Below are 25,391 nucleotides of genomic sequence, written 5' to 3'. Positions count from 1 at the left end.
TAACCTAATTTTTCTACTAAACTATGCGGCTATGCTTTAAATAAGCTAGGGGAATTAAAACCCTTAAGTTGTTGCTAATGGGCTTCGGCCCTTACAAAATAAAACATATGAAATAATTAAAATTAAGAGTTTTGGACTTAATTAAATTCTAGATAATTAATTCCAAGCCCAATCTCTAAACTTCTTCTCCATAGTCCACCATCTTCATCAAAATCCATGCAAAATTCGATTTCTTCGACTTCTTTCATCCACAAGATCCATCTCTAATTTTCGCTCAATTCCTACATCCAAAATACCACAAATCATGTAAAAGCATATAAAACCATAGCAAACACACACTAAACTAGGTAACTAAAATACACACATCAGCATCGTCATAATTTTTTCCAATAAAATGATAATTGCCTTAGTTGCCTCCATCAAAAGCCTAACCTGATCATAATATTCAAGCTCCATTTCTGTTTCAATTTCATCTTCAAGTTCATCTTCCATTTCATCTTCAATTTCATCTTCAATTTTATCTTCATAATTCATGATGTAATATAAACAATGAAATAATAATTGAAATAATAATAAAAGCAATTGACTAAAAATGCAAAAAAAAATACTTATTCATTAATGAAGAAAATAAAGTCTTAAAATAAAAAACCAACAAAACAATGTACTCATATAAAGAGGGTATAAAAAAAACATCACTATTCCCTAATCTCTCTAATCTTGTAAGTTATCCATCTTTTACGTTCATCAACAGTCATTCTCAAAAATCCATCTTTTTTGGACTTGGTATCAAGCAAGTCAAATGCTTTGGTGCGGACGTCTTCAGTCAAATATGGGATTTCTTTGATAGCATCCCAAGTTGTATAAGTTTTTTCCCTTTCTTTCTTCTCTAGCATAGTATCTCGTTTCACCAAGAGGCTTTGAACTCCTTCTATTGTGGTAGTGATTTTTTTGATTTCTGCCATGAATTCCTGATGCGAACTATTTTCAGTGTGACCAGAATTTATCTCAAATTGGCCTCTACTTCTTTTGGCGGGAGCTCTTCTCTGAGTGGATTCCACAGACACTTCAGGAAATACCAAAGGTGATTTGGAACCGGATGATGGCGGATCGTCTTGAGTAAGACCTACAAACGCTTCATTTTCAGCATCATAATTCAACTCCTCTATGTGCGGAACTCTATTTTCATCAGCTCCTAGTGTCCTAGCATCAGTAGCACTACCCAATCCAATTGAGTTTTTCCCTACCGCCACACCGTTTCCAATAGCCATTTCCAAGTCTTCATAATCCGGACAAGTCCCATGGCGCAAGTATGCATCTTTTGGGTGAGCCTAACATAATAAAGAATACATTTATTAATTAACTATATTATTTAAATAACATTGTTTCAAAAGTATAATTCCTAACAAGTTACCTGACAGTATGCATCCCAAACTTCATCCGGGGCCGTGAACTTTTTAGCTTTGTTGTCATAGCCAAAACCAGAGTTAAACTTCATGAGTGTTGAATAAGCAGTCCAACGGGTCTTAAACCATTTGATACGGCTTAGGTAGTGGTTATAAGTCTTATTACACCGAAGTCTTTGATTAAAAATAGGTAGTATTCTTTCTTCAACAGTTGCTTTGCTAAATATACCACTATTATCACGCCATCCCCGTTTTGCAGACTCAACCAAAATTTCTAACAATACATCGCTTTGTTCCTTAGTCCACGGTTCATAGACTGCCCTCTTTTTCGTGTCTTGTTGTTGAGAATCTCCCATGATAATATTACTAGACACAAAATATATATACGTATATAGTACTATAACAATGAATAAAAGAAAGTATAAATATAAATACCAAAAACTGTAATAAACTCACATGCAATAGAAAAATATAATATAGCTGCTAACAAATTATAAAGATACAAGGTTTATACAATAGCAAAATTGAATACCAAAATAATATAAAGATACAAGATTTATGAGAGAATACCTTGCTAATAGTTAATGCGGAACCCTAAAATTCTGTTTTTTCTCGAGTCTGGATCGTGATTTGGTGTGAGGAAGAAACTGACGGCTATGCTATTATTTATAAAGTATTAGCTGGGCCCAGTGAGCGTTGGATTAGCGGCACCTTTGAGCCCAGCGAGCGCTGCATGCCAGCAAGCGCTGGCTTCTCCTTGCGCTGAAGCCCAGCGCCCGCTGCATGCCAGCGACCGCTGGCATCGTCAGGCTCGAGCGCTGGGTCCAGTGGCCGCTGGCTTCTTTGCCTCGGGCGCTGGAACCCAGCGAGCGCGTGATTTTGGCAGATTTGTGAATTCTCGTGGTGTGTTGTCGGATTTGTTAATGACTATTTTTTGAACGAAATCCATGAAAGTCATTCCAACTTAAAAGTCCGTAGATTAACGAATACACCCATATTTTTATAGACATTTAAAAGTATTGAACGAATACCCCCAGATTTTAAAAGACTTTTAAAAGTCTTGAACTAATACACCCAGATTTTAAAAGACTTTTAAAAGTCTTGAACTAATACACCCGGATTTTAAAAGTCTGCAGAAATCTATAAAAATCCGAAACGAATACACCCCCCTAAATCTATGACTGGCGTATTCAGCTAGGTTATATTTTAATAAGAAAAATAGGCACGTTTTGGCGTATCCAGCCGTCTATCGACACAGTAAGTAAGAATTGGGGTATGTTAGTGCGTATCACAGTATCCTATAACTAGTTGGTTGATAGGGATTAATTAATCTTTGCGTCGATGATCAGAGCTTTGAATTAGTGTGGATTTATTCGAGCCGAGTTATCTTTTATTGATTAATTTCTAGATTGTTAATTGATTTCTTAGTTATAATTAATTTTCTCAAAATTAAGGCATGGTGGCATCACCAAAATTATAGATTTTAGGGAATTGAATGATTTTATCTGCTCTCTGTGGGATCGACCCTGCTTGTCATTATGCTAATAGTTCTTGATAATTCTGTAGGAATTATTTGGTGGAAAACGACGCCCACCATTGTTAAATATGTCTATGGATATGTTTAGTTTTATTTTATAATTTATATTTCTATATTGGATAAAGGAAATGAAGAGTGATATGCAACTAAAGAATAAGGTTTAGTTTTTTGGAATGACTTATGTCAAAAATAAGTTGTGAAATAGCATCAAGTTTTAAATGATAGTTTGGTTACTTTCATTGAGAAAGATATGTTTCTACAAGTTTCCGATGACGAGGTTTTCAAACGCTTTGAAGAAATGAAGACTAGTCGAAAGAAAAATTAAATAGTTACGTAATTTTCTGTTGTATTTTTAACAATATTTTGGGATGTACTATTTTTAACATTTGCATATCTTTTACTTTTATGCTTATGAAATTATTTTTTAAACCCCCAATTTAAAAATCCTGGATCTTCCATTGCAGACCCTCTTTCTGTTCACTGATCATCAACACAACTATCAATCCTGATGATCATGTGACTTAGTTCCCTGATGTAGTGATGTTCCTACTGCTCAAATAGACATTTTTTTTTTACAGTAGTCATCTGATCCAACACAGCTTATGGATCAAATGATTCTTTCTATACCCTTCTCAGGTGATCTAGAATTTGTCAGTATGCAGCTCATAACACTACTCTCATCATAGGCTTCACTCAAAATGCCAAAAAATATCTTAACAAATTCTACCATTTTCTTTCATCTCATCCTAAAATTTATCATGACAAGACAAAACATTTTCTTTCTATTTCATATGTTAAAGCCTTTCATTGGCACCAACATGAAATCTTGGTATAATCTGGTTAAACAACAACACTAAAAGCTGAAGAAGAAACTCTTATTCACGAATTATTCATCAATAACCTTTCTGATACACTTCCTAACAATGTCATTGCCAAGTTGTTGAACCCACTTCTATCTCCCTTCTCTTATGAGGAGCAACACCAAGGAATGTTGCAAATCGCTGATGATACTTATAACTTATAAGCCTAATGTGACTGAGGCATTACTAGTTTTCAATGAAAAGCTTCAGGCTATTGCATCCCCTGCCACTGAGACGCACCATTCGGGAACTCAGTTTGCTAATGCAATCGATGCAGCTGACACGTATACATTATCAATTGTGACATAGAAGATGAAAGAAAAACTTGAACTCTTTCCTCAAGCAATCTTTTCCTACCACTTGGCTCTAAAAGATTATTTCACGACAGTAGCTGAATATTTTGAAGCTGAACACCAAGACGTTCTGAGCAAGGTCAATATAAAGCTTAAAACAATTGGAAAACAACATGGCAAAGAGCTGGTGAAACTTCTCAAGATGCTACAAGCTCAGCTGTTCAGATTGAAAAAGAGATTGCTATTCTTCACATGCAAGAGAAGACTAGTCAACTGATTCAGCAAAACATAAATGCTTTAATTTTAAGCTTTGATTGAATCTGTAAAAGCTCTTCAATGTCACAATCAGCCGAAGATTGCATTCAACGATGTGAAACCTCCCAAGTATCCACATCAGATCAGTAACCTCCACCACCAGAGTCGCTTCCATTCCAAACTTCAATTCGACCTTCAAGCTCCCAGCTGAAAGACAAGTTGGCCACTCCAATTATTTCAAAAGGGGAAGAGGATATTCTTAAATGGGAACATAACCCAATTTCTAATTCTGAAGAAACTGTTGTTGCTGCTGCTGAAAATTCCGATGTTGTCACTATTGTTCAACTTCTTGCAAATGAAGATAAAAGGCTATCACTACTGTTCAACTTCCTACAAAATGAAGATAAAAGGCATGACGATGGAGCTGTCTTTCTAAACTTCAAATGACGATAAACAAAAAAGTCTACTGAGCAAAATAGGTCCAATCACAAGGACTCATGGATCTCTGATGAATCATGGAAACCATGATGCTAAAATAATAGGGCTTCATTAAATACATATATTGTTTCCACAACTTTGCAGTTGAAGATACTGATGAACAGTTTCTACACTTTGTGAAGAAACATCCTGATAAAGTTACCACTAGAAGATTCTTAAAGTTGCTGCTGAGAACAATGTCAACCTGAAGGCTCCTATGAAGATGATCTTCTCTCCACCGGAATTATATAGAGGAATTGACAGACTAGAGATCAAAGCTCAAGTGTTTGCTGCTGCCTAACTGTCACGACCGGCCTTAATTAAGGATAATTAATCCGGGAAAACCATGACTGGGGAAGGGAAATTAAGAAGCGGGTTTAGAAAGGGGTGCATAAAAGAATACTCAAAGAGCTTGAATACGCGTGAAATATTCCTTAAAAAGGAAAAAGGCATAGTTCGCATAAAAAGGGTACTCAACGAACTTGTATAAGCGTTATATTCCTTAAAAGGAAAAAGGCATCGTTAGGGGCTTGGCTAAAACATTATCAGAGTTTGCAACGGAAGGTGTAACTGAAATAATCAGTGTTTACAGCGGAATGCATAACTGAGATACATGTATGAAGACATGTATCCTTTCTGAGCCTACTTTAAGTTCAACAAAAACTCCACTCAGCAACAACACTTCATCGCCCATCACAGCTCAACCTGCACAAACATAAACATACGAAGGGCTGAGTACAAGAGTACTCAGTGGGCAGTGCCAAGCATATAACATAACATCATTAACAATTTCACAATATCGCATAAGAGGCATGAGTTTCTTTCAAATCCTTTGCTCATTAAACATTTCCATATTCATAAACAGCATGAGCACATTCTTCATCATTAACAATCATCAACACGCATCGTGTCGTGGAGAAGGCCTTCCCCAACGAACACGGGCATCGCGCCGTGAAGGGGGCCTCCCTCAGCGGTCACGGCATCGTACTATTGAGGGAGGCCTCCCCCAATAGACGCTGTAACACTGGAATACTGGCATCGCGCCGCTAGGGAGGCCTCCCTCAGCGGACACGGGCATCGCGCCGTGAGGAAGGCCCTCCTCAGCGGACACGGCATCGTACTGTTGAGGGAGGCCTCCCCCAATAGACGCTGTAACACTGGAATACTGGCATCGCGCCGCTAGGGAGGCCTCCCTCAGCGGACACGGGCATCGCGCCGTGAGGAAGGCCCTCCTCAGCGGACACGGCATCGTACTGTTGAGGGAGGCCTCCCCCAACAGACGCAAGCATCAATCACAGGCATAAACTTATCAGCGTAAAGCATTCAAGCGTAAATAAGCGTAATCAAGCGTAAATCATTTAGCGTAAAGCATAATAAAGCATACCATACTTGAAGATCCAATTTGCATTTTAAAGCATAACACATGCATAGCATTTTATTTACGCGTAAGAAATTGCCCACCTCAATTGTTCTTAAAGCTGGCGTGGAGTCGTTTCTTCTTCGGCTTCACTTTCTGTCGCCCGGACCTTCATTGATGAAGAGTCGATAAGTTCGTGAAGTAATTGTCATAAGACAAAGTCTAATTCTACGTGCCTAGGGTATCTTTTAGTGTTTTAGGGTTCTAGCATCCATAATTCGTTACATTAAAGACAGTCAAAAATCAATCATACCTCGTCTAATCTCATTCAAACACATAGGCAACACAAACACATAAGGCACATAAGAATCACAATCAAACATCATCAAAACATGCTCTGTTTTTACACTGACTCAACTTCAAAATTTAATCTGTTCTGACTCCGACATCTCCTGGACTCGAGACTCATACCGAAAGAAAGATCTTCGAATCTAGTTTCATATAAAAAAAAGTAGAGTCGAAAACTCCAAGTGGTTTGAGAGATATGACGTTTTTACCACGATCTACCATGTTCGGCAGTTTTGAACAATCGAAAACTTGGATTTTTGAAAAATAGTAAACGTTGTCAAACTGGGCTCAACTTTGGTGGATATCTAGCTAACACAATAAGGTTAATACCATAAAAATTTGGAAAGCTAGATCACACAGGAAGCTACTGAAATAAATGACTCTTTCATCTGTTCTCTGAAATTCTCGGTAGTTATGTGCAGTTTAGGTTTCGCATTTTAAAGAAGTATCAAACGAAGTTGGAATGGCTTGAAATTTTACCAGGGTACTCAAGACTCATGTAGGGACTTGCTATAAAGTTTTCAAAGCTATTAGACATCGACAAACCGTCGATCACAGTAGGTCAGTAGGCCTACGAAATTCATATTTATAAGTCCTTAAAAAAAATAATTTATATAAATCCAGAAATAAGAGTTTAATCCCAAAAATATTCATTAAAAGTCCATCATAATTTAAATAAAGAACGGACCTCATTCAAAATAAATATTCCCAAACTTGTTACGCATATATACTAAATCTTTCATGAAACATCCTTTAAAATAAACTTTGATACATAGAAAATAATTCAACAACTTGAGCTCTTAAGGGGTTATTTTGCAACAGACACCAAATCTGCCTCGGATCTCCAAATGAGGCTCCAAAAGACATTCTGGAAACTAGACATTTCAAGGATCATTCTTCAATTTGAATCGAATGAAAAACAATTCAAACGAGCAAGATATGCCCTCTCAAAGATGGGTATTTAACAAGCAAAAATCTGAAAATTTCAGATTTCCAGATTACAACCAAGTCAGTGGGCTTTCTTTAAAAATTCATATCTCCCTTTACAAAACTCCACTGGGAACCCCAAGGGTCAATCTGGAAACTAGGGAGAGATCATAACACTCTCCAGTTGGATTTACTCTAAGAACATTCATGGTTTAGAAGATATGACTATCTAAAGTTCAATGCACAAAAAGAGTTCAAGTTTGGCAGATTCAGAACATAAATCGGAAAAACCAGTTTAGGCTTCACCAAAAATTCTAAAACTGAACAAGTAAGTTCCCAACATGTCAGTGAATATTCAGTAGAAAGATAGGCTTGAGAATCAAAGATTTAAGTCGGTATTTGCCACCTCAAAGTCGTAGGTTTGTAAAATCTACTGGATGGTACAAGGAATAAGAACTAGATTTCAAGAATTTATACCGGTTGTTTCCCTTACTCAAAAATGGTGAGGCCGATTTCAAAAGAAAGATACGGAAGTCTAGAGTGACATATTCAAGTTTCAAAGGTTTTCACCGATTGAAACTTTACTTATGGCCTCCCAAAGATTGTTTACCAAAAATGTATTCCAGATGGGCAGTGATGTTTACAAATTCATAAATAAATCATAAGAGCTTCAAACCTTCTGAGATTTTACCAAAGTATAGAAAACATATGAAAGATAATACACAATTAATTTGGGAATTTTTGGGAACCGTTTGGATGGCTGGAATCGCCTTGCAAAACACTGTCGGAGCAGTGTGCTTATGGCAGATTCGCTGCCTTACCTCATGCACGGTTTTTCACCCAATAAACTCTACCAAAATAATCATCCAAAATCATAAAACATATCCTCACATAATTTAGCACACATATGTGTAAAAATCCATGGCCATAAAGCATTTTCAGTTGAGAAAAAGCAAAGAAAACTCACCCTCGAAGCACAACCTTCACTCTAACTTTACGCCCTAGTTTTTCCACGCTCTCCCTTGCTTTGCTACTTCTCTTGGGGCATCAAGGGCTTCTATGGAGTGTGATAATGGTGGGAGAAAAGTTGTGAGAGTGGAGGAAAGGAGGAGGGACGAAAATGGAGGGAATATGGAGGGGAAGTGAGGCTTTTACTCTTCTTAGTGGGGCTAAAGGTTGTGTGAGGATATGTTTCAGCCAAATGACTTAAGTGGAGGGAGTAGGTGGGTGTGGGAGTGTAGTGGTGGAGTGGAGTTGGTGGAGTGGAGTTGGTGATTGAAGAGCTTTTGCTTTTGCTAATTGATTTGGTTGTCTTCTTGATTGATTATGCTATGTATGAAAGAGGCTTATGATGTTACTCATGTGGTCAACGTATATACATGCTTCATGCTTGAGGTCTAAATTATGCTATGGTATGTTGATAGTGTAGGAGACATTAGGGAGTGGAAAGAATAATGATGATGGTAAAGTAAATAGAATTGAGGTTACTAATAAAAAAAATCATCTAGCTTGATTAATATTAATTAATCAAGTATTTGTAAAACTAATATTGGGTTCTACTAAATAACGACGCTTCGTTATAACTCTCTACGAATTACATATTTTATAATTCGTTTTATAAGTCGAAAATTAATCACGACTTCAAGTAAATAATAGAAATACTATTTCTATCGCATATAAATTAATAACTTGACTTTGCTAAGTCAGTTATCAAACTGGATAATAAATTATTGAATGGCTCAATAATCCTCGTCGCGTTTTTCTTATACGTTATAAAAGTATAAAGCTAAAATAATAACTCCGTCTCTGATAAAAAAAAAATCAGGACCATAAACTGGATTCATTTATAAAAATTGCATTTACTAGTTTTTATCATAAATAAAAGAGCGGGCTACTACATACTACCCCTCTTAACAAAAATTTCGTCCCGAAATTTGCATATCTCTGCTAAAACAGTTCGGGGTATTTTTCCTTCATCTTGTTTTCAAGCTCCCACGTAGCTTTTCTTGTCTGCGGTGTCTCCATAAGATTTTCACTGATGTGATTGAGGCTGATTTCGCAAGTGTCCACGTATTGCTGGCAAGGGGGTGCGGGTGTTCCCAACTGCTGAACCTCGTTGTCTATTGGGGCATTGCGTGGAGTAGTGACCTTTTTGGCCACAATTGTAACAACCGTTAGTTCCAGCCCGACAGATACCCCTATGCATCTTACCACAATTTGGGCAAGGTAAAACTCCTTTCTGACCTTGGTTACCCCCAGTTCGCTCGAGGTTAGTCTGTGCCTCGTGCCTTGGTTGAATAAACTGTTCGGCCCGTTCATATTCTTGCCACACTTTCTTACTAGTCTGATTGATATTGTCTTCGTTGTTGTCCCACTTGCGCTTCCCTTTGAGAGTATGTGAGGCTACTGGTGGATCATTTGGCGTTGAGATCAACAATGGGGCTGACTTGTCCGACGGCATTGCAGCTTCAACGTCAAGTGCCCTGTTCAGAGACTCCGTGTATGAGAGTCCTCCGTGGCTTGCTAGAGCCATCTTAATTTCGTACCGTAGACCGGCACAAAATTTCTCTGCCATCTTCTCATCTGTGTCCACTTGTTGCGGAGCAAACCTAGACAGGTTGCAGAATTCCTTGTCGTATTCAACCACAGATTTATTTCCTTGCTTCAACTCGTAGAACTCAGCTTCTTTCTTCTTCCTATAGCTTTTCGGAATATATTTATCATATAATCCCGTCTTAAAATCTTCCCAAGTATAACTTGCCCATTGTTCAGGTGTCAGAATTTTTCGACGTGCTTCCCACCAGAAGTCAGCTGATCCTGTTAGTTGGAAAGAGACGCAAGATAGGCGCTCCTCATCAGTACAACGTAGAAAGTTGAAAATGCGTTCCATTGCACGCACCCAAATCTCAGCTTCAGCCGGTTCACTCGTTCCGTCAAACGTAGGTGGATTTTGCCTTAAAAAGAGTTCTTCGACTCTCCTAGTCGGAGGCGGAGGGGATGGGTTATGTCCTCGAGCATCTTGTGGTTCTTCGGGTACAGCGTTACGGTTTCTGCGATTGTTATTGTTTCTCACAGGGCGTCCTCTCTTAGGCGGCATTCTGGTAGCAAATATGTGCCAATTAGTACACTCTAGCATAATCTAATACAAACCTCAAAAGAATTCTTGTAAGGTCAACTTATTATAACTTGTAAACAAGTCATAACTCCAATGACAGCATTGATGTAGTAAGCTTTAAGGGTCCTTAGCATCTCAAATCTATGAGTCATAACAATTCTTAAGCATATAATATCACATCATCTAAATTGGATACTTAGGCATAAGTCATGGAAATTTATAGCGGCTATAAAATCATGAGCTTAAAAATTATTCTATACGTATCACTTATCTTGCTGCCTTCACTATAGCCACCAAAAGATACAGTCGAATTTCTTCTATGTTTGCTTCTATGTTCTGTCGTAGTGGTGATCTCATAACTTAATAGCTCTATGTTCATAGGAATTCATTCCATAGGCATACTTAATCGTGTTTGCATAAATCATTTCATTCAACAACATAACATAGCTATTAACAGTTACACACTTGTCACTTTTTGTAAACATTATCTCAAAATTTGAAATAGCTTACCATTCTGCTTCGTTGAGTGTGATGCGATGAAGTGCTGAGCTTTGTCGATTGAATTCTAGACACTTTAGTGATCCATTCTAAGTTTGGCTTAAATAAACTCTTAGGCTCAGAGCAAACGAACTGCTCTGATACCACTCTGTCACGACCGGCCTTAATTAAGGATAATTAATCCGGGAAAACCATGACTGGGGAAGGGAAATTAAGAAGCGGGTTTAGAAAGGGGTGCATAAAAGAATACTCAAAGAGCTTGAATACGCGTGAAATATTCCTTAAAAAGGAAAAAGGCATAGTTCGCATAAAAAGGGTACTCAACGAACTTGTATAAGCGTTATATTCCTTAAAAGGAAAAAGGCATCGTTAGGGGCTTGGCTAAAACATTATCAGAGTTTGCAACGGAAGGTGTAACTGAAATAATCAGTGTTTACAGCGGAATGCATAACTGAGATACATGTATGAAGACATGTATCCTTTCTGAGCCTACTTTAAGTTCAACAAAAACTCCACTCAGCAACAACACTTCATCGCCCATCACAGCTCAACCTGCACAAACATAAACATACGAAGGGCTGAGTACAAGAGTACTCAGTGGGCAGTGCCAAGCATATAACATAACATCATTAACAATTTCACAATATCGCATAAGAGGCATGAGTTTCTTTCAAATCCTTTGCTCATTAAACATTTCCATATTCATAAACAGCATGAGCACATTCTTCATCATTAACAATCATCAACACGCATCGTGTCGTGGAGAAGGCCTTCCCCAACGAACACGGGCATCGCGCCGTGAAGGGGGCCTCCCTCAGCGGTCACGGCATCGTACTATTGAGGGAGGCCTCCCCCAATAGACGCTGTAACACTGGAATACTGGCATCGCGCCGCTAGGGAGGCCTCCCTCAGCGGACACGGGCATCGCGCCGTGAGGAAGGCCCTCCTCAGCGGACACGGCATCGTACTGTTGAGGGAGGCCTCCCCCAACAGACGCAAGCATCAATCACAGGCATAAACTTATCAGCGTAAAGCATTCAAGCGTAATCAAGCGTAAATCATTTAGCGTAAAGCATAATAAAGCATACCATACTTGAAGATCCAATTTGCATTTTAAAGCATAACACATGCATAGCATTTTATTTACGCGTAAGAAATTGCCCACCTCAATTGTTCTTAAAGCTGGCGTGGAGTCGTTTCTTCTTCGGCTTCACTTTCTGTCGCCCGGACCTTCATTGATGAAGAGTCGATAAGTTCGTGAAGTAATTGTCATAAGACAAAGTCTAATTCTACGTGCCTAGGGTATCTTTTAGTGTTTTAGGGTTCTAGCATCCATAATTCGTTACATTAAAGACAGTCAAAAATCAATCATACCTCGTCTAATCTCATTCAAACACATAGGCAACACAAACACATAAGGCACATAAGAATCACAATCAAACATCATCAAAACATGCTCTGTTTTTACACTGACTCAACTTCAAAATTTAATCTGTTCTGACTCCGACATCTCCTGGACTCGAGACTCATACCGAAAGAAAGATCTTCGAATCTAGTTTCATATAAAAAAACGTAGAGTCGAAAACTCCAAGTGGTTTGAGAGATATGACGTTTTTACCACGATCTACCATGTTCGGCAGTTTTGAACAATCGAAAACTTGGATTTTTGAAAAATAGTAAACGTTGTCAAACTGGGCTCAACTTTGGTGGATATCTAGCTAACACAATAAGGTTAATACCATAAAAATTTGGAAAGCTAGATCACACAGGAAGCTACTGAAATAAATGACTCTTTCATCTGTTCTCTGAAATTCTCGGTAGTTATGTGCAGTTTAGGTTTCGCATTTTAAAGAAGTATCAAACGAAGTTGGAATGGCTTGAAATTTTACCAGGGTACTCAAGACTCATGTAGGGACTTGCTATAAAGTTTTCAAAGCTATTAGACATCGACAAACCGTCGATCACAGTAGGTCAGTAGGCCTACGAAATTCATATTTATAAGTCCTTAAAAAAAATAATTTATATAAATCCAGAAATAAGAGTTTAATCCCAAAAATATTCATTAAAAGTCCATCATAATTTAAATAAAGAACGGACCTCATTCAAAATAAATATTCCCAAACTTGTTACGCATATATACTAAATCTTTCATGAAACATCCTTTAAAATAAACTTTGATACATAGAAAATAATTCAACAACTTGAGCTCTTAAGGGGTTATTTTGCAACAGACACCAAATCTGCCTCGGATCTCCAAATGAGGCTCCAAAAGACATTCTGGAAACTAGACATTTCAAGGATCATTCTTCAATTTGAATCGAATGAAAAACAATTCAAACGAGCAAGATATGCCCTCTCAAAGATGGGTATTTAACAAGCAAAAATCTGAAAATTTCAGATTTCCAGATTACAACCAAGTCAGTGGGCTTTCTTTAAAAATTCATATCTCCCTTTACAAAACTCCACTGGGAACCCCAAGGGTCAATCTGGAAACTAGGGAGAGATCATAACACTCTCCAGTTGGATTTACTCTAAGAACATTCATGGTTTAGAAGATATGACTATCTAAAGTTCAATGCACAAAAAGAGTTCAAGTTTGGCAGATTCAGAACATAAATCGGAAAAACCAGTTTAGGCTTCACCAAAAATTCTAAAACTTAACAATTAAGTTCCCAACATGTCAGTGAATATTCAGTAGAAAGATAGGCTTGAGAATCAAAGATTTAAGTCGGTATTTGCCACCTCAAAGTCGTAGGTTTGTAAAATCTACTGGATGGTACAAGGAATAAGAACTAGATTTCAAGAATTTATACCGGTTGTTTCCCTTACTCAAAAATGGTGAGGCCGATTTCAAAAGAAAGATACGGAAGTCTAGAGTGACATATTCAAGTTTCAAAGGTTTTCACCGATTGAAACTTTACTTATGGCCTCCCAAAGATTGTTTACCAAAAATGTATTCCAGATGGGCAGTGATGTTTACAAATTCATAAATAAATCATAAGAGCTTCAAACCTTCTGAGATTTTACCAAAGTATAGAAAACATATGAAAGATAATACACAATTAATTTGGGAAGTTTTGGGAACCGTTTGGATGGCTGGAATCGCCTTGCAAAACACTGTCGGAGCAGTGTGCTTATGGCAGATTCGCTGCCTTACCTCATGCACGGTTTTTCACCCAATAAACTCTACCAAAATAATCATCCAAAATCATAAAACATATCCTCACATAATTTAGCACACATATGTGTAAAAATCCATGGCCATAAAGCATTTTCAGTTGAGAAAAAGCAAAGAAAACTCACCCTCGAAGCACAACCTTCACTCTAACTTTACGCCCTAGTTTTTCCACGCTCTCCCTTGCTTTGCTACTTCTCTTGGGGCATCAAGGGCTTCTATGGAGTGTGATAATGGTGGGAGAAAAGTTGTGAGAGTGGAGGAAAGGAGGAGGGACGAAAATGGAGGGAATATGGAGGGGAAGTGAGGCTTTTACTCTTCTTAGTGGGGCTAAAGGTTGTGTGAGGATATGTTTCAGCCAAATGACTTAAGTGGAGGGAGTAGGTGGGTGTGGGAGTGTAGTGGTGGAGTGGAGTTGGTGGAGTGGAGTTGGTGATTGAAGAGCTTTTGCTTTTGCTAATTGATTTGGTTGTCTTCTTGATTGATTATGCTATGTATGAAAGAGGCTTATGATGTTACTCATGTGGTCAACGTATATACATGCTTCATGCTTGAGGTCTAAATTATGCTATGGTATGTTGATAGTGTAGGAGACATTAGGGAGTGGAAAGAATAATGATGATGGTAAAGTAAATAGAATTGAGGTTACTAATAAAAAAAATCATCTAGCTTGATTAATATTAATTAATCAAGTATTTGTAAAACTAATATTGGGTTCTACTAAATAACGACGCTTCGTTATAACTCTCTACGAATTACATATTTTATAATTCGTTTTATAAGTCGAAAATTAATCACGACTTCAAGTAAATAATAGAAATACTATTTCTATCGCATATAAATTAATAACTTGACTTTGCTAAGTCAGTTATCAAACTGGATAATAAATTATTGAATGGCTCAATAATCCTCGTCGCGTTTTTCTTATACGTTATAAAAGTATAAAGCTAAAATAATAACTCCGTCTCTGATAAAAAAAAAATCAGGACCATAAACTGGATTCATTTATAAAAATTGCATTTACTAGTTTTTATCATAAATAAAAGAGCGGGCTACTACACTAACTATTGAAGATAGATCATATCACTGATGAAGAACAATTTTCACTTCTCAGTGAAAGGACTTCGTTCAGCACATATGGTTAACTAACAAAGCAAGTTGACCAAAAGAATAACTAAACACAAATAGGCGTGCCGCAGCATGAGCTGCCAAAAGGCTAAAGACTTGAAAATTATACTCCCTCCGTCCGTCAAAAGTAGACCATTTTTACTATATTGGGCGTCCGCAAAGAGTAGACCAATTTCCTCTTATGGAAATGGTCCCATCACCCACTTTAATCTTTTATCCTTACAAACACTCTTTATTTACAAAAAAAACTCACCTCAAATTCAATTTCAACCACACATCTCATAAAGTAGTGGGACCATTTCTCCACTACATCAAAATCATCACCAATTTTATTAAATCCCATGCCCAATTGGTCTACTTTTGGCGGACGGAGTAATAGATTGTATAGTACTGCTGATCAACAGATCATTTCTTGTATTTTCTTTTATGTCCTAACATTATGCAAGTCTTATTATCTTCAAAGGCAACCTATCGACAATCCCTCTTTGTCTAGAGTCTGACTTATATTCCTTATTCTTTATTGTTGCATTGACCTTTTCATGTTTTCTTATTAGCTTAGATTTTTTTTTTCGGCTTCAAATTCATAGAATAGGCTTTAACATCATCAAAAATGGGGAAATTGTTGGGAAAATTCTCATTTTTTCAGCTTCAAATTCATAGAATAGGTTTTAACATCATCAAAACTACATCTGAAACCTCAGATGATGTTTTCAGCATTGTAACTAACTTAAGCTAACATGTTTGGAAGCTGAGTTTCTTTTTGCAGGTACTTATTCTAAGGGGAACTCAAGACAAAGTATCATCTTACAAGTAAGAAGAAATAATGTTGAATCTACCCAACCAAAGAATATACGCTCAGCTGAACTGAGTGTACAACGATCAGCAAGGAAGTAAAATCAACTTAATACAATACAATTGATAAAGCAACTAAAGTAATCCTCTTCGAAGATGCTGAAGGTGCTCTGCTGAACCGTACGAGGACGACATAAATATTCAGATAATCTGAAGGTTTAGATATTGTGTACAATATTGCATACTTGATGTTACATCTCACGACAACTTAAAAGTTTTTCAACGAAGATACAAAAAAGAACTTTTCGGGACGAGTTTTCCTACGACTCTTTCTTGATAGCCTTCTACATATACCATGCGGTATGTACACAATCGATAGCGAAACTGATTGCAATCGAAATCTAGAAGATTCTAATGCTACCAAGCTCAAGAACACATTTCAACAGACTTTAAAAGAAGAAAATTAAATAGTTCAACGCTAAGAAGATCTCTGAAAGCTTTCAAGGTTTTCTTCAGAGATGTCTCACAGACATTTCCCTAGAGATTTGGAATTTGTTTCTTATGTAGCATAGCCTAGTCTTCAAGCAAATTGATCTTTTGACTATTCTTATTGTAACAGTTTACTCACCCTAATTGGAAAGATAGCTTTCGAAACACATTTCCTAAAGATTGGATAGTGTAGAAGGTAGTTTAACATGGATAATTCTTGTTATGAATATCATATACTCCCTCGTCCTTCAAATGAGTACTTATATTTTTTTTTTGTGCCCTTCAAATAAGTACTCATTGCCTTTTTGATAAGTGTACCCCACACAACCACTCACAATAAAAAGTGAGAGTATTATATAAAGATCAGCAATCCAAATTAATTTTTAGTTAACATTTGATTTTTTTTTTTTACTTCTATTTAGTCTTCCAATGGTACATATACTTTAAGAATTGAAAAATTAATCATGTCAACTAAAATATTATGAATCATTGATTTTTATATAATGTAAAATTATATAAAGAAGTATTAATATATTATATAAAAATATAATACTCCCTCTGTCCACAAAGATTCTGTGTTTATAACTATTTTCGTCCGTTCACAAAGATTGTGTGTTTTTGAATTGTTCCACAACAAGTGTCCTCTTTCTAAAATAAGAAAATAGGCTCCATCACTTTTACGTTTTTTTACCTTTTAATCATCTTCACTTTAATTATATTCTTCTCACAAAATAAAAGTGAGATCCACTACTTTTTATTTTTTTTTACTCTTTAATCATATTCATCTAAATTTTCATGTCGAAACAAACTAGAACACTTGTTATGGAACGAAGGGAGTAGCAAAGATAGTACTCCCTCCGTCTCATTGGGCTTGTCCCATTTGGTTTCGGCACGGTTATTAAGGAGAGTATTATTAGTGTTTAAAGTGTATAAGTAATAAAGTATAAAATTGATAAAGCAGGAGAGAAAAAATAATTAAGAATTTTTATTGTTTAGCTAATTGTTACTATTTATAGAAATGAGACAAAATTAATAAGACAAACAAAAAAGGAATACGGGACAAGATCAATGGGACCGTGAGAGTATATAATTGACTTTTTTATGATATATTGTGTAATTTATTAGTTATATTGATGGTATTTGTTAGTTCTCCCAAAATAGAATACGACATTTCAAGTGGTATTAATGGATTATTTAATAATAGCAGCAACATTTTAGTGCCTCTGCGTGGTCACGGAGGGCCAAAGCCAAGCAAACAGCATCTTTATTTATTTGACATTAATATCGGTAGGGTTTCCACTTACAACAATCTTTATCTCTCCGTACGGATCATGTTGGGTTGTCTATATCAAGTGCTTTCGGTGAATTACCAAAACAAGAAAAATGCGATGTATGTCAACTCTCTCTAAACCATTATTTATTTCTTCTCGATCTAGCTGAAGCTTCAAACTTCTTAAACTGATAAATTATGGAGGCCAAGAATTAGCCAATCAAAACCCTGCCAGCCTGAAAATTTGCAAATCTAGGGTTTTCTGTCAATTCCTCTTATATTCCTTTTGCAATCCCTGTCCCCTTTTTCCTATCCATAAGGTTTCAGATCTGAGAAACCCACAAAAAGTTTTGTCCAAATTAATCTACTATTTCTAGAGTCAATCTGCAGCCAAAATCCCTTGCTATTTTGGGAAACCATCTTAGGTTTCCAAGTTTCTTGATTTGGTTCATTACTGTACCGCACCTTTTCTTTAACCCCTTTTTCAGTAATTACAAATCATCATATATTTTTCTTAATTTCAATCCCTTTATCTCCGGCCCCTTCCCCCTAGCTAACAAAAAAAAAATAATAAAAAAATGGTGAGGGGGAAAACTGAGATGAAAAGGATAGAAAATGCGACAAGTAGGCAGGTGACATTCTCGAAGCGGAGAAGTGGGCTGCTCAAAAAGGCTTTCGAGCTCTCAGTTCTTTGCGACGCTCAAGTTGCTCTCATCATCTTCTCTGCCAAAGGCAAACTCTACGAGTTCTCCACTTCCAGGTTAATTCTCTATTACTAATTCATATCATTCCACTATTTTTTTTTTATTTTCCCAATTCTTATTTCTGCCAGATGCATATATATATATCACTACTTACTAGCTAACTACGTTAATTGATGTGTTGGTTTTGAATATTAAAAGTGGGCAATAACGATGAAATGCGATATTTGGTGACATGTTTTTTTTTTTTTTTTTTCTGTTGAAAATCTTCCACATTTTATTCTGGTTTCAATGTTTTGTAAATGATTTCTCCGAATTTCGAAGTTCTTATTGAAGTAGATAGGCTGAATATTGAAATTATATATATAGAGAGAGAAGAGATCGTATATATATTCACCAGCACATGGTACACAAGTGAGAAATCTCATATCTTAATTTAATATGAGTTCGCTTCTTTAAATACTCCCTCCGTCCCATAAAACACGGGTTTTAAGAAATCATATAAAGTGTAGTGTGACTGTGAATCGAATAATGATATTTAGTGGAAGAATTATTACTATAAATAGAGTATGCATGTTTTTATGAAACTGACAAAAAGGAAAAATTATGCATATTTTTATGAAACGGAGGGAGTATATAATTACATGCGTAAAATGTAGGGGCTGTTGGCTAATCAAACTACAAGAGGAGCATAGACATATTAAGTGATTAAATCATTCTTTGATTGTAAACAAACCTTCAAGGATATGATTCAAACTGTGACTCATATGTGTACAGAGTAAAGTTAAAGATATGATCATCCTTTCCCTAACTCAAAAAAATAAAATTCCATAATTTATATACTACAAAAAAAATTCAAAATTAACGACAACAAATTCCGTTGTTTAATCGTAAAAAAAATCATCGATCGTTAATGAACGACGGAAAACAGACGTCAGACTATACTTGGTCCGACAAATTAACAACAATTTCATTAAATCAACTAGATGCCTTGATAGTTGTGCAAACTCAACTTTAAAGTATATATCATGATGTGTACATATAAAGAATGCAGTGAAATAATTCAAGCTCAGCTGGAAGATATATATATAGTTGTCCTATTGCCCCCACCACTTACAGAGATCAAATTTATACTGACAGATAAGATTTACATACAGTCACTCAAAAAAAAAAAGTGGTTCTTGTCTATAATTTTCTGCTACCAGTTAAAGAAACTAGGAGCTTAATTAATTTATATGCTGCATTTTATCGATATTATTAGTATCATCTAATTGGTTATATTTCTTAATTAATGTGACATGAATCATGATATATTGTTTGAGTTATGTGATCTGGAAATTAGTACCTTCTTAGTTGTTAGAGGTCGACTCTGCAATATTGAGTTGAGTTTGTTACACCTCCATAAGCCTGCGTTTGCAACAGTGGCGCTCTGTGCATTTTAAGCATTTTGGGGAGGGGGGCTTTACAATATACTGTATCTTCAAGGAGGGATAATATATTTTCCACAATTTTCACATGTTTACTATGATGGAAAATTTTCTTCGGGTAGGGTAGAATATTTTCTTGGACACAGTCCACTTTAACTCATTTTCTCTTATATATTGGTCATTGGATAATATTATCCTAAAGTAGGGGTGAGAAAATATTTTTTAACATTTTCTCATCTTTTCATCTTTAGTCAACATGTGATTAAAAAAGGAGAAAATGATAAAATTTTCTCATATTTTCTTATCCATCTTTTTCCAGTGAAAATTTTATAAAAAGAAAGAAAATAATAGGCATAAATTTTTATTATCTTTTATTTCTCATGATAAATTTGTCAATTAAAAAGAACGCACCCTAAGGAAAAAATGTTAATTAATTAATAATGGTTTCTCACTTCTTTGGTGAAGATACAAATCTTCGATATATCTAATGATTAGAAGGGAAGCATAATTATACTAACTTAACTACTCTTCATTGTCAAGTAGTCTAGAAAATGTTATCATAATTTTAATTTCAAAATAGTAGTCTAGAAAATGTTACCATAATTTTAATTTCAAAATAATGTAGTTTTATAGCAACTGTTAACTAATATATCTATTATGTATTTAATTTCACGCAAACATTATGCAGTGTGATCACTGACACAATAGAAAGGTATCAGAAAATTACGAAGGCTCGAGCAACTGAGAGAAACACTGTAGAAGAAGACATACAGGTCAGAATTCATCCCATTTGTTTAGTTTCCATTTTGATTTCACCTGCAAACAGAAATGGAAATTAATTATATTAGTTTCCATAAGGCCTTTTACTTTCATTTGAGTATGGTCCATTATTGCATAAATAATCCCAATATACAACTTGTACTTCTCATGTAAAACAATTGCAAGTACGCTTTGCTTCTCACATCAAAATCTCTTCATTACTTTGCTGGAATCTATTATATACGTTGGCAGTAATTAATCTTATCAATTATCATACATCGTAAATTGTTAGTGTGGTATATAACGAAATAATAATGTACAATGTATCATTGTTAAATTATTTAATACTCCATTTTTTAAGGGAAAAGTTAGAATATGTGACATGGGTAAACTTGACATGCAGAACACATAAAATTCATGAACAAGAGATAATAGACATGAACAAATTAAATGAAATACATGCACGACCACATTAGTTGATTGTCAGTCATGTGCATCTGATAAATTTATCTGTGATCAATCTTATCATCGCTTATTCATGAATTTCATGTGTTCTTAATTCGTTAGGCTACAAAATTTACGAATTGCAAAAACACGATGAATTCAAAGAAAAATCCCCCCTATAGGGATATATTCCAACTTAGAATCAACTTTATTCATCAAAGTGTCCACCGTAAATCTTCATGATTACCAATTTATATTAATTTTAATAATTTTTTACTTGATCTGATCCCTATATATATAGATATATATAGAAGGAGAAGATTTGATACCTATATATATATATATATAGATATATATACAGGGAGAAGATCAAATGAGAATGGACAAATGTGGTGAGAATGGAGAATGATTGCATAAGTCAATATATATGTTGCATAAGCTGCTTGTAATGACTGCAGAACGAAATTCAATTAATTAAATAAAATTTTTCTCCCTCCAGGATTCGAACTCATGTAAAAAATTTATACAATATTATAGTGCAGTTTATAAAACACTATAGTAGACTTATGTAATCAATCACATTTGTCACGAAAGATAGCATTCTCAGTATAACTCATCCACACACACACACATATATATATATATATATATATATATATATATATCTTGAACAACATTATTGTTTGTTTCGGAGTTTACATTTTTTTAGGCCATTGTATTTGGGCAATTTGTAAAAATAGGTCAATTATTTTTTGGACTTGCCAAAATAGACCAATTATTTTTAAATTTCAGTGTACACAAGCCATATATAAGTCTAGTCGAGCTATTTTGAACGACATTTGGGCCCATATATAACTCAAAATGTGGCATATAAATGTTGAATTGAGCCGAATGTGGCTCAAAAATGACAAATTTAAAATAATTGGTCTAATTTTACAAGTCTAGAAAAAATTGATCTTTTTTTGCAAATCACCCTAAGATGGTGACTGACAGAAAATTTTAAACTCGTTTGTTTAGTGTAGTACTATTCTTTCTCTTATTCTTTTTAAATGCATTTAAAGTTTCGTGATAACATTTTCTTAAATGAACAGTGTTTCAAAGACGAAGCAAGTGGCCTGCACAAGAAGATTGAGGTCCTTGAAGATTGTAAGAGGTCACAATATTAATTAAATTTGTACACATTCCAGTGGTTTCATCTAAATTTGTACGTGCATGGAAGTTGTGACTAAACTTGATAAATTTCATTTATCAGAAAATTGTTGGGAGAGAACATTGATTCTTGCTCTTTTAGTGAAGTAGAAGAGCTCGAACATAAGTTGGAACGAAGTTTGAGCAACATCCGGGACAGAAAGGTATGTTCTTACATTATTCTTCCGCGCCTTATTTTTATGGAAAAGAGTGAAAAATGTAGATTTTCATATTTTTTAAAAAAATTTATATGTTTTTTATGATAGATAAACTTTCTGAAGTCGTATGATTTTTTTTATCAGCTCTTTTCATTTGATAAAAAGTTTTATATTTTTTTCTATCTTAAAGAATATGAAACAAAAAAGATAAATTAATTTCCATCTCTTATGTAAAAATTGTAACCATTATATTGTAGCCCGAACTTTTTGATTCTAGGATGACTTTTTAGTTCAAATTTAAAATATAATTTGTGCTTAAAAGCTCGAAACAATTTTAGGGTAACTTAAGAGAGTTGCGTTAAATTTTCAGCATTTAAAAAGGCACTTCAGGTTGTTTATATATGCGTATCCTGTGTGTTGAGGACACTATTAAGGGTGTGTTATCTTTGATTGATAAATATATTATGAGAAAATAAGGGATAATAAAAAAAAAAATCCCTTTAAATGCCTCCTTGTTTTTCCATCATTTTTTACAAAAAGAGAATTTCATCATTTCTCATTTATTTTTTCACTTCAAAGAAAGATTTATCCCTTTATTTTTGGTGTGATAATATTATCCCTCCTTGAATTGAAAAAAAAAATGAATGAGAAATGATGAAATTCTCTTTTTATAGGAAATGAGGGAAAAGAAATGATGCATTTAAATGATAATTTTTTTGTTATTCTTCCTTTTCTCATAATAAATTTATCAGTCAGGGTGCGTTTACTTTAATAGATAAATTTATCATTGGAAAAGGAAGGATAACACAAATTTATCTCTTTAGGGTGCGTTCTCTTTGGTTGTAAATTTATTATGGAGAAAGAAAGGATAATTTGAATCCTTATTTTTTCTCATTTCCTACTTGACCCTTACTCATTCCTCATTTTCACTACAAATGAGGGATAGATAATATTATCCATCATTGAAGTGAAATAAATAAGGAAGGAAAAATTGTGAACTTATCTTTTGTGTCAAATGTTGGGAAAAAAATTAGACATATAAAGGCATTAATTTTTGTTATCCTTCATTTTCAAATGATAAATTTATCGCGTTCTCTTTGGTTGTAAATTTATCATGGAAAAATGAGGGATAAACAAAATTTTCTTTAAATTTCTCTTTTATTTTCCCTCATTTCCTACAAAATAGAATTTGACCTTTATTCATTCATCATTTTCACTACAAATGAGGGATAATATTATTCTTCAATTTTTGATTTGATAATATTATCCCTCATTTATAGTGAAAATGAGGAATGAGTAAGGGTCAAATTTTATTTTGTAGGAAATTAATAAGGGAAAAGAATGATTAGATTTAAATGATGAAATTTTGTTTATCCCTTTTTTTCCCATTATAAATATATTATCAAAGAGAACGCACCCTCAAAGAAAATACACCCATAAGTGAACAATGGAATTTATAAGTACAAAGTATATCAATTTATAATATTTTTAAGTTTGGGCTCCAAAATTGCTATAGAGTCAAGGTTCGGGTTATAATTTAAAAATAATCCTATGCTTTTTATCTTGGCAAAATAAATTAGTGTGTATATGCAATTGGCTCCTTAATATATATATACTAAACTTGTTTTCCCTCTCATTCACAGAATACGGTATTCAAAGAGCAAATTGATCTGCTAAAGGAACAGGTATATATATGTACTGTGTTTGTGTGCTTATATATATTTCAAGACCAAACGGTGGAATTTTATTTTAGGGATAATTGTGCTTTTTGATGTTGTATATTTGATGATGCAGGAGAAGCATCTAATGAAAGAACATCTACAGTTGAGAAAGAAAGTGGGTAATAAATTTCAAATTTAGAATTTATTTTCGGGATAATTGTGCTTAAAAAGAAGAACTTTCACCCGATTTTTTATTTTACTTTTTCACATGATTTTAAAATTCTGCATTCAAATACACGAATTTTCTATTTTTCTAATTTTTTTTATACGGTTCTTAATTTTTGGCGAATTAATATCACACGTAGCTAGCTCAAATGATAAAGTAATGTCATCTTAGCTCAAGTGACAAATTAATGTTATAGTAACTAGTTGAACGTCGTTGACATTCAACTACGTCGTTTAGTACATTGATCTTTTAAGCCATGTAAATATTTCAGGCGTCTACATTAATATTAATTTGAGAGCTAACATGTGAAAAATCACAACAATTAAAAATTCTTATATTTGAAGGTAGAATTTGTAATTCACGTATACGAAATTTGAATTTGATAAAAGTTTGTATATATATATATGGAAACACAATTACCCCTATTAATTAGTTTTCTAATTTTCATTGATCTGATTTGTACAGTGCGAAACACTGCAGCTGCAATTGTCACCTATTGTTCAACCGAAGGCACAAACTGTCGAAGTGGAGACAGCGTTGTACATAGGACTCTCCAAAGCTCAAAAGCCCAACATTTAGGTTTCATGACCAATGAGTGAAGAGTGTGTATCAATTTTTTTTTTCTTACAGAAATAAAATCTTGCTTATCGATTAATGTAAAATCTGAGCCGTGTATATTGTGGGTAATGATCTAATTAATGAAAATGCTACAGATAATCAATATCTCTATCTTTCGCTGCTTTATTATCGCTCCTACACGAAGCCCAATAGTTGTGAGAAGATTTTTTTTTTTTTTTTGAAGTGTTTCCTTTTCGGGATTATTGCATTCCACTCAAAACAATTTGAACATTTGATTAAGATGAGATAAATGGTTTTGTACAACATAAATTCGATTTATTAGTA

General features: G+C 34.8%; 3 protein-coding genes across 7 annotated transcripts; 1 reads left to right on the top strand and 2 right to left on the bottom strand.

Moving 5' to 3' along the window:
• Nucleotides 1-263: 263 nt before the first annotated feature.
• Nucleotides 264-1,495, bottom strand: LOC130994336 (uncharacterized protein At2g29880-like). Its single transcript, XM_057919384.1, has 4 exons — nt 1,412-1,495; nt 740-1,328; nt 406-521; nt 264-281 (listed from the first exon to the last, which is right to left on the bottom strand). Exons 1-4 carry the CDS (start codon nt 1,493-1,495, stop codon nt 264-266), a joined length of 807 nt encoding a protein of 268 aa, XP_057775367.1.
• Nucleotides 1,496-5,242: 3,747 nt separating this feature from the next.
• Nucleotides 5,243-15,250, bottom strand: LOC130994647 (uncharacterized). Of its 4 annotated transcripts, none has more exons than XR_009091855.1 (5): nt 14,374-15,250; nt 12,236-12,300; nt 11,083-11,622; nt 6,287-6,351; nt 5,243-5,530 (listed from the first exon to the last, which is right to left on the bottom strand). XR_009091855.1 is itself a non-coding variant. In XM_057919707.1 (5 exons), the coding sequence occupies exon 3, from the start codon at nt 10,552-10,554 to the stop codon at nt 9,490-9,492; it is 1,065 nt and encodes a 354-aa protein (XP_057775690.1). In that variant the 5' UTR covers nt 10,555; nt 12,236-12,300; nt 14,374-15,227; the 3' UTR covers nt 5,243-5,530; nt 6,287-6,351; nt 8,425-9,489. The 4 variants fall into 4 exon arrangements, 3 of the variants coding, with proteins under 3 accessions (XP_057775690.1, XP_057775692.1, XP_057775691.1); XM_057919707.1 differs by lacking the exon at nt 11,083-11,622 and adding an exon at nt 8,425-10,555 and having other exon boundaries at nt 14,374-15,227; XM_057919709.1 differs by lacking the exons at nt 6,287-6,351; nt 11,083-11,622 and adding an exon at nt 8,425-10,555 and having other exon boundaries at nt 14,374-15,227.
• A 2,631-nt stretch (nt 15,251-17,881) lies between these two features.
• Nucleotides 17,882-25,150, top strand: LOC130994646 (MADS-box transcription factor 50-like). 2 transcript variants are annotated; one of them, XM_057919706.1, is made up of 7 exons: nt 17,882-18,684; nt 20,741-20,825; nt 22,347-22,408; nt 22,508-22,607; nt 24,245-24,286; nt 24,396-24,437; nt 24,954-25,150. In XM_057919706.1, the coding sequence occupies exons 1-7, from the start codon at nt 18,503-18,505 to the stop codon at nt 25,065-25,067; spliced, it is 627 nt and encodes a 208-aa protein (XP_057775689.1). In that variant the 5' UTR covers nt 17,882-18,502; the 3' UTR covers nt 25,068-25,150. The 2 variants fall into 2 exon arrangements, with proteins under 2 accessions (XP_057775689.1, XP_057775688.1); XM_057919705.1 differs by having other exon boundaries at nt 17,934-18,684; nt 24,396-24,441.
• Nucleotides 25,151-25,391: the final 241 nt, after the last annotated feature.

The sequence above is a fragment of the Salvia miltiorrhiza genome, chromosome 7, assembly GCF_028751815.1.
Source record: "Salvia miltiorrhiza cultivar Shanhuang (shh) chromosome 7, IMPLAD_Smil_shh, whole genome shotgun sequence".
Classification (NCBI taxonomy): Eukaryota; Viridiplantae; Streptophyta; class Magnoliopsida; order Lamiales; family Lamiaceae; genus Salvia; species Salvia miltiorrhiza.
Note: the sequence above shows the minus strand (reverse complement) of the source record. Positions and strands in the feature narration are given on the sequence as shown.